Source organism: Ursus americanus, chromosome 4 (assembly GCF_024610735.1).
Source record: "Ursus americanus isolate L20-20 chromosome 4, mUrsAme1.1.p, whole genome shotgun sequence".
NCBI classification, from domain to species: Eukaryota; Metazoa; Chordata; class Mammalia; order Carnivora; family Ursidae; genus Ursus; species Ursus americanus.
This window is the reverse complement of record NC_142130.1, coordinates 90,719,892-90,729,169: the sequence shown is the minus strand read 5'-3', so window position 1 is coordinate 90,729,169 and position 9,278 is coordinate 90,719,892. Positions and strand designations below refer to the sequence as shown.

The 9,278-nt window shown below is 45.4% G+C and overlaps 1 protein-coding gene across 1 annotated transcript; it reads right to left on the bottom strand.

The window, feature by feature from the left end:
- Positions 1-405: 405 nt before the first annotated feature.
- Positions 406-4,535, bottom strand: LOC123802675 (carbonyl reductase [NADPH] 1-like). Its single transcript, XM_087861873.1, is given in 4 exon segments — positions 406-870; positions 3,298-3,405; positions 4,236-4,325; positions 4,328-4,535. Coding segments are annotated over 4 exon segments (843 nt in total). The 3' UTR covers positions 406-433.
- Positions 4,536-9,278: the final 4,743 nt, after the last annotated feature.

Here is a 9,278-nt window from a genome sequence, read left to right as displayed (position 1 = left end):
ACAACAGCAGACCTGGGGAGATCGACAGGAGCGTGTGGCCTGAGAAGCCAAACATATTACTCTCTGCCTCTTGTGTAACGTGTGCTTACCCTTGAGTGAAACTCCGACTGCTCCTGGTCTTATTAGGTGTAGTGCACTTCTCAGCTGGCTCAGCATAGAAAGAGTCTGCACAAATAGGCATGGATAGAGAACATTTATTCATCTCCGGGGTTCATTATTTCACTGATTTCATTTATTCTGTCCCTGTATCACAGAAGAAATTAAAAAAAAAATCTTCCCTGAGTTAGTAGGCTCCTCAAATTGAATACTCAGCAGGGATATTTTATATATGTATTTTTTCTGAGGATAGGGAAATTATTGATAGTAGAAAAGTCCTTTTGGTCAAAGGAGGGGACTATTATAAGGGATCCATGGACGGATCCGTGAATGAAGCTCACCATTTTTCCACTTTCTTCTCCATAACAAACTCCCCATGAGGCCCCTCAGCATCTGAGGGCAAAAGGGCCAAGTAGACAGGGGTCTCTGCTCCTTCATCTGGGCTTTTGGTGGCTCTAGGTCCTGCCATGTCTGTTCTCACCCACCCAGGGCAGCAGGCGTTCAGTAGGATCTTGTCCCCTCTCCTCTGCTCACTCAGGTTCCTGGCATGGATTCTGGACAGGACGGTGACACCGATTTTTGTCACTCCATAGGCGGTGTCAGGCCAGCCCTCTTTCCTGTGCACGCCTTTCTTTGTGTCTTCCACGAACTTGTTCATGAGCCCCACTAGCTCCTCCTCGGTGATGGTCTCGCTTCTAAACTTCTGCTGTAGTTCTGGGCTGCAGTTTTTAAGGGCTCTCAGACTCACCATGCTAGACACGTTCACCACTCTGCCTAAAATACAACACAAAGTGTCATGTAGAAAGACACAGGAATGACGAATAGCAATTTTGCTAAGATGTTGTTGGAGAAAATTTCCACTTGAGACTTCATTAATTTGCTATGAGCGTTAACGAGGACTGTCTGTGTGAGTGACGACTACGATACGGTTTTGAAACTTGTCATACCCACAAAGTCTCTGATGATGCCTGAGAAATACTCTAAGAGGGAGGCACTGAGCAGGTGTTCTGCGGGAAAATGGAAACGCTGTGAAGAACCTGCTAAGGAGCATGTAAGAAGACATTCACTGCTTTCAGGAGTGGATGACCTCTTTCTACCTCAGGCCACCTTTGGGACCACCTGAGGATCTTATGGTCAGTGGGGAGGCGTCTACAATCAGGTCTGTACAGACCAGTAAAGAGCTGAATGGTGTAAGGAGGGCCGTTCCATATGGTTTGGAAGGCTGCTACTCTGTTTGAGGATGGTAAGGACAGATTATTAGCCTGGTCTGACTTGCATGGTGATGAGTCTATGATGGGGTTTTTATGAACTTGGGAGTGTGTTATGGCCTGAGAATACAGTCATGGAGAGAGGCAGTGGAAAACCAGGGGACTGAAAGAGATCTGTGTAGGGGCATGGCCTTATGGAAGTCAGTGGGACAATACAGGGGGCAGATTAAAGCTGGACATATCAGTGCCCCTCAGAAGAACTCTTCCCAGGACTGGAATGGGAGTGGAACCAGCAAGTGGATATCCTGTTGTGCCTGTATGAAGTGGCCATCTGGTCCGTGAGAGGAGTGGAAATGGGAGAGCTGGAGCAATGCATGCAGAGCTGGGGTAATTGTTGACATGGACTCGTGCACCCTGTGAGGCAAAAAATGCTAATGACTCTTGTGTTTCTCAGCAAAAGAGACAAAGCCTGGAGATGGTTATGGGAGAGATGGCCCAAGGGGAAGGTCCTGCACAGAGCTGGCAAGTTGGGTGGAAGGTAGTAGCTTGAGAGGCTCCAAATGGGTCCGGACGAGTCAAGGCACTATTATGGACCAAGCTCTGGTTAAACCCAGAAGATGCCAGTGTTCAAGCAGTATAGCGGGATGAGAACAGAAGATGCTGCAACATTTTGGACTAAGGTGTTACATTTCTGCAGGCCAAGCAACACGTTCTCTTCTGAAGACAAGTGTTTCCACAGAGAACTGGAACAGGCCTCTGGATCCCCGGTTGTCTCAAACACGAGATAAAGGTACGTGGGGCTTAGACACATTCACTGCACGTATTCACACTCAGCATGAGTGGGGTGGGTGCCAAGGGACCATCCCACTGGACAGATTCCTCTGCTTCGCTGGGGATTCTGGGGAGAGGGTGTGGGGGAAGATGCTAACTTGACCTTACAGTTCTTCCCTACATTATCTCAACTTCCTTTTCTTCCCACTCTTACCGTGGTCCCAGGACCAGGGCTGCAATTGTGGAAATGGGAAGCAGGGATAATTTTGAAAGAAGAAACTGTATAACTATAGCTTTAAGTCTTTATGTGGGAATTCCTAAGGGAATAATGGAGCGAATTGTCTCTTCCCCCACCTGGGAAACCTGGATGACAGTGAACATAGCTGTGGTTAAAAGAATCCACTCATTCTAGATTTATGCAGCCTTTTCCTATAGTAATGGGAGTGGACTGGAGGGAAGGCACTCCTTCGACTAGTATCATTGCAGGTAATCAAGACCAGCTCAGAGGCTGAACTTGATGTCCCTTTGAAAGGTGAATGGGGATGTCAGGTGGAAGAGGGAGGTGGGAGGAGGAGGAATGAGGATAATGCATGAACAGGGGGTTATGCAACAAGAGACATCCAATATTACAGCCCGGGGTGGGGGGCAGTACAGGTGCCCCATCCATGTGGAAATGTACCACTGGTGTGTGCCTGTCAGCAACTCTGGCCACATGTGAGTGTGCCAGCCTCCTGGCGACCATGAGGAGGGGTCTTCCCCCAGGCTGGACAGGTCTGGGAAGACATCCTGAGGAGCGTGAGTGGCAGGAAGAGAAGGATGTGTGTCTGGAGGTCTGGGAATGTTCTAGGCAGCTGACCTAGTGTGAGTAAAATCCGTGGGAGAGAGACTGAGGGAACAGAAAGGGTCCAGGAAGGAATGATCAGGGTTCTGCACCTGTGAGTAGCATGGAGTGAGTAAAAGGCCTCTGTGAGGAGAGATTTGAATGATGACTTGACGGGTCAGGCAGAGGCAGTAGTGAAGGACCAGGGAGAGAAAGGGCGCTGCTGACTGTAGGACGAGTGTAAGTGTCCTGAGGCAGAGGGACACCTGTCCAGGTGGAGACACAGCAATCAGGCCGGTGTGGCTGAGCAGGGAGAGGGGCCAGGGGTCTGTAGATGAGGCCAGAAAGGCAGGGGCAGATCATGCCAGAAACACCACAGCTTGGGCCCCTGATGAGGCTCACCTTGGGCTTTCATTAGAGGCAGCAGTTCTGTGCACACAGCTCGGGTACCAAAGAAGTTTGTTTTCATGGTCACTTCTGCTGGAAGGTGAAGGGGTGTGGGATCAGCAGCTGTTAGAGGTGGAGAATAGATTTTTTTAAAATTGTATTTTAGTTACACTCAATTAATTTATGTGTAGTGTGTTATTAATTTCAAAGTGGAGTTCGTGATTCATCATCAGTCGCATATAACACCCAGTCGTCATCACATCAAGTGCCCTCCTTAATGCCCCTCACCTAGTTACCCCATCCCCCCGCACACCTCCTCTCCAGCAACCCTCAGTTTGTTATCTATAATTAAGAGTCTCTTATGGCTTCTCTCCCTCTCTGATTTCGTCTTATTTTATTTTGAGAAGGAGGATAGATTAATAAGCAGTATCCATCAGGGAAGATTCCATGTCGTGACAACAACATAGTTTTGCATGTACCATCTGGTGAATTCTCGGGAATGTCTGTGTTAGTGAACGGTATTGTCCCAGTGTGATTTATCTGGTGCATTGCCGCTGCGTGGCTTTGTTGGTTGACGCCATCGGGTGAGGGCAAGGGAAGGGAGCACAATGGGATCTCTGGGTATCTGTGTTTGTAATTTGTTGTTTATTACAAAATAAGTTAAACATTCACCAAATGGCTCACATCCAATCAGAGAGAAACTTGCAAAATCTGGTGAGTTACCCGATGATCTGATCCATGGCAATGCCAAGAGGCTCTGGCTGGAAAGGCGTGCAAGTCCCGGAGGCTTCTGCTCTCCTTGTGCCTCCAGTCTGACCTCCTTCCCTAGGAAGGCCCTTCTAGATCCCATAGGAGCTTGGGTCCCACAGTAGCGGTTTAGGCATCATCCCCAACCCACCCTGGGTGGGTCCCCTAAGGGAGGGGACCTACCCTAAGTGTTCCCATGTTCTTGCTCTTGAAGGCGATGCCTGCGTTGTTGACCAGCACGTCCAGGCCCCCGTACTCCTTGCTCAGAGAGTCGGATATGGCGCAGCTGCTGTGCGTTGATGTCCAGCAGGTGGAAGTGGCCACACAGCCTGCACCTCGTCCCTCACCGTGAGCAGCACGTCCCCCGAGAACTGCTGGCACAGGTGGAGCACGAAGCTGAGGCCCTTGTTGGCCCCAGTCACCAGCAGCAGGGGAGCGGTTGATGACAGCGCTGCGTGCAGGTCAAGCAAGGCCCTGTGTGGTGAGTGGATTGTGTTGTAGGCCATACCGAGGGCTCGTGGTGTAGACAGTCAGAGATACCAATGGAAGTGTGTTGTAGATTCCAGTGCTGTGCCTCCTTCAGCACAAGGCCCTTCCTCAGTCTCGCCATCAAAGGAGAGACCAAATGTTCCAGAAGGTTCCCTAGTGAGCCTATACCAGATCCATCCCTTCCAGGGTTGCACCCTGAGCCCAATGAGGACTCCTTCCTCTTAGGATCTCAACTCTGAGCCAAGCAGTGGTTCGGGGAATACTGATGTGCTCCCCGCAACAAAGGTGGTGGGTGACGGGTTAATAGCACTAGAGATTGATAGCATTCAAGTGAACTATTTTGGGAGACCTCAGAGGGAGAACAAAAGAGCAGAGTAATTGTCTTGGGAATGTGTCCTTCCTCCACAAAATGGGAATGGTTGCTTTCCTCTAAAATACAATGAAGTTGTCTGTCCAGGGAAACTGCTTCTCAGGATACAGATCCCCTTGCTTTCTTAAGGGAAAATCAAGAGGGAGAAATCAGTCCTGTGCTGAGACTTGGCTGTGGGCAGGGCTCCTTCCTCTGTGTGATTCCAGGGGGCCCCAGTGCGAAGGGATGTTTTTGAAAATTAGTGTGAGCCAGGCCAGTGATTGGAATGTTTTATTCCATGGGTACACGTGCATATGATTGTTACAATGCCTGCTTGTAGTCCAACCTCACACTTAATAAGCAGTATAGACGGTTTGGATTATTTTTTAAGTATCAAGGAAAAGAGGTCGTTGTGATACCAGGTTTCCAAACTAGCAGTAGAGATTCTATCGTCTTGACCTATACATTGATTTTCCTCATGGGTCAGTTTAGAAATACAAGCTAACAGGAAGGAAATCAACAGCCTTGCAGAAGGGAAAACCTTAAAGGAAACCGGGTACTTCTTTTTTATTTTATTTTATTTTATTTTATTTATTTTATTTTACTATTTATTTATTTTAATTTAAGTTTTTTTTTTCAATCTCAAAAACATTTTATTAAATGAAAAAAGCAAGTTTCAGAAAGTTATATTAATGTGCAGGAAAGAGTTAAAATGCAAAATGAAACTGCTATCGTTAGAAAGAACTGCTTGTATGGTTGGCCTATGGCTAGTGTCTAGGAACTTGAATTTCAGGAGCAGTCCCACTATTCTTTGATAAGAATGGTGCATTGAGCCTAAACTGTACAACCAATGCAGTTTATGCTGAACACCTGCTTGCTTTCTGGGAGTGTGGAATTTGGGGATATGCCAGCTAGAGGGTGCCTTTGTGACCAGCTCCGTATAAAAACCCTGAGCACTGAGTCTTAATGGGCTATAGCAGACAACATTTCAGAAGTGTCCCAATTCATTGTGGAGGAATTAAGCACATCCCCTGTGATTGCACTGGAAGAGATCTTTTGGGCGCTTGTGCCTGATGTCCTGATTTCAGTTCATGTGACTATTTTCTTTGCTAATTTTGCTGTTTAGTATTCTGCTATAATAAATCATAGTGATGAATACAGTTCTATGCTGAATCCTATGAGTGCTCCTAGTGAATAACTGAACTTTGGGGTGGTCTTGGGGACTACTGAATTAGTTCCCTAAACCATTTATATTTAAAAAAAAAAAAAAGGAAAAAGAAGCACAAGACTAGAAATTTCAGTGGGTATATAATTTTATGTATACATATTTCTTGAAATCTCGAAAGTACACACCAAACTTAGTATAGTGGTTAACTGTGAGGAGACAGGGAAGGAAGAGAAGAGGGGCCTGGGTTTGGTAGAAATTAGTCAAAAGGGCATTTTGGCTCCATCCGTCATGCTGTACTTTATTTCCTTTTTCTAAGAAAAATATACTCATGTAATATCTAGGTGGGAAAATATTTTTAAGTTAATTTAAAAATAATTTCAGCCTCCATGTAGAGTCACAAAATTTTAGAGCCGGTGGGGAATTTAGAGTTCACCTGGTCCTGCCCGTACCTTTAAAAAGGTAGAACCTCAGGCTTCTGCCCTGAGAGTCAAGTATGGCCTTGAGTCACATGGCTTGTAGTTGGGACCACAACTCCCAGTCCAGGATGCTCCCCTAATCTGCAACTGCTTGGGAAGTACTGTAGTCAGAAGAACCAGTTTTCTTCTTCTTCTTCTTTTTTTTTTTTTTTTTTTTGTTATTGCAAAGGTCCAGAAGGCCTCAATTGTTACAACGTGGTTGCATAGCAGCTTCTATCAAAGTTCAGCAAATCATCAATGTCATACTTCCACGTGTAATAAGAGCTGTACTGGAAGAAGATAAGAATTGGACCACAGTTCTCTGGGAAATGTAGTTTGTAAGCGATAACATCCCTAAATCATACCACTCTGCTTTGCTTTTATTTTTTTCTTCTTTGGTAAAATAGGGGGTTAACATATTAAGCAATGGGGCTTCTCAGAAACATGATCAGTAGCTTGCAAAAAAGATTTACATCCTATTTCTACTTTTGAAGTACTTCACAAATAAGGACTTTATTTATTTATTTAGTTATTTTTTAATAATAATATTTTTTATTATATTATGTTAGTCTCCACACAGTACATCCCTAGTTTTTGATGTAAAGTTCCATGATTCATTACTTGCATATAACACCCAGTGCACCATGCAATACGTGCCCTCCTTAATACCCATCACCAGTCTATCCCATTCCACCCCCACCCAAAGCCCTCAGTTTGTTTCCCAGAGTCCATAGTCTCTCATGGTTCATTCCCCCTTCTGTTTACCCCCCTTTCTTCTTCTCTTTCTTCTCCTACCGATCTTCCTACTTCTTATGTTGCATAAATGAGTGAAACCATATGACAATTGTCTTTCTCTGCTTGACTTATTTCGCTTAGTGTTATCTCCTCCACTACTGTCCATGTTGCAGCAAATGTTGAGAAATCATTCTTTTTGATGGCTGAGTAATATTCCATTGTATATATGGACCACATCTTCTTAATCCAGTCATCTGTTGAAGGGCATCTCAGCTCCTTCCACAGTTTGGCTATTGTGGACAATGCTGCTATGAACATTGGGGTGCATATGGCCCTTCTCTTCACTACGTCTGTATCTTTGGGGTAAATACGCAGTAGTGCAATTGGTGGATCAGAGGGTAGCTCAATTTTTAACTTTTTAAGGGACCTGCACACTGTTTTCCAGAGTGGCTGTACCAACTTGCATTCCCACCAACAATGTAAGAGGGATCCCCTTTCTCCACATCCTCTTCATTTTTTAAAAGATTTTATTTTTAAGTAATCTCTGCACCCAACTTGTGCTCGCTCAAACTTACAACTTTAAGATGAAGAGTGCCGAGCTAAACCATTTGAGCCAGCCAGGGGCCCCAAAGGAAACCTCACTTTCAAAATAAAAGACTTAAGCTTGCTTGCATGGGCCTTCAGTTTTCTTTTCTGTTAGCCTGAAAATCCCCGGTGAAGAGTGAAAAGTAATCATGAGAGGAGACGGGTCTGTAGCACATGGATACTTCTGTGAGGGGAGGGACGTGGTGGGCATTCACGGAGCCCACGGGGAGCCAGGCTGGATGTGGGGCAGTAGGAACTTCCGCTCAGGGTCATGGATGTGTCAGGCCCCACTACAGGGGCTCATGATGGAGGACACTTTGCCTGGCCATTGTTTTCAGCCTGTCCACCTGTATCAGTTCACTTCCTCTTCACAGCAGTGCTATGACGTACGCCCCCTTGTACACCTGAGGACACTGACAAAGAGCAACATGCAGGATTTTGCTCAAGGTCACCCCGTTAGGTGGCAGAGCCAGGACCTTTTAGTGTCCTGCTGTTTGTGTTGAGAGCTTTCAAGAGGACAGTGGAAAGAATAGTATTGTGGACAGCCATGTATTCACCAGACTAGCTGCAACAATGACGAATATTTCACTATTGTTATGTGTTCCCCTTCTGCTGATATTTTGCTGACCTGCGTTAATGTCACCAACTTGGTGACCCTTTATCCCTACGTGAATAACACATTCACCTTGGGGAGATTTGACAATCATTCTTGCATTTCCATTGATACCCATCCACATTCACTTTTCCCCTTGTCTCAGCTTGTCCTACGGATGTACCTTAAGCGCCCACTCCCATTTCACACCTCGCAGTTGTTTTTCCCCCAGTGAGTTTGATATTTAACGAGACCACAGAGGATGTCTGTCCTTCATGAGCTTGCCCGTTCATCGTAGAGGCTGATCAAGTATGCTGGCCAGTGAAATCCAGCCCCATTCATGGTTACTATATGGCCTGTGGTGACTTTCAAGCTACGACAGCAGATTTGAGTAGGTCCAACAGAGGCCACTGGTCTTGCAAAGGCAAAAATACTTACTCTCTGGATCTTTCACTAGTGTTTACCAAGTGCTGATTTAAACTGTCCCTTCTCTTGACATGATGTAGGGTCTGTTAGAGTTTTGGGCTGGTTGGCATGGAGCTGTCTGTGCACATGGACACATACTTAGATTGTTTATTCATCTATGATTTCCATTCATTATGTCATCAATTGTACTTTTTCTTCTCCTGTATCAGAGTTGAAATTAGAAGTCACTTCAAAGAATTTGTCACCAATTCAATGTGATTACTCCATAGGGAAAGTGATTCTTTTTCTTTTCTTTTTTTTTCTTTTTTCTTTCTTTCTTTCTTTCTTTCTTTCTTTCTTTCTTTCTTTCTTTCTTTCTTTCTTTCTTTCTTTCTTCCTTCCTTCCTTCCTTCCTTCCTTCCTTCCTTCCTTCCTTCTTTATTGTTATGAATATTGTTGACAATGTAAGAG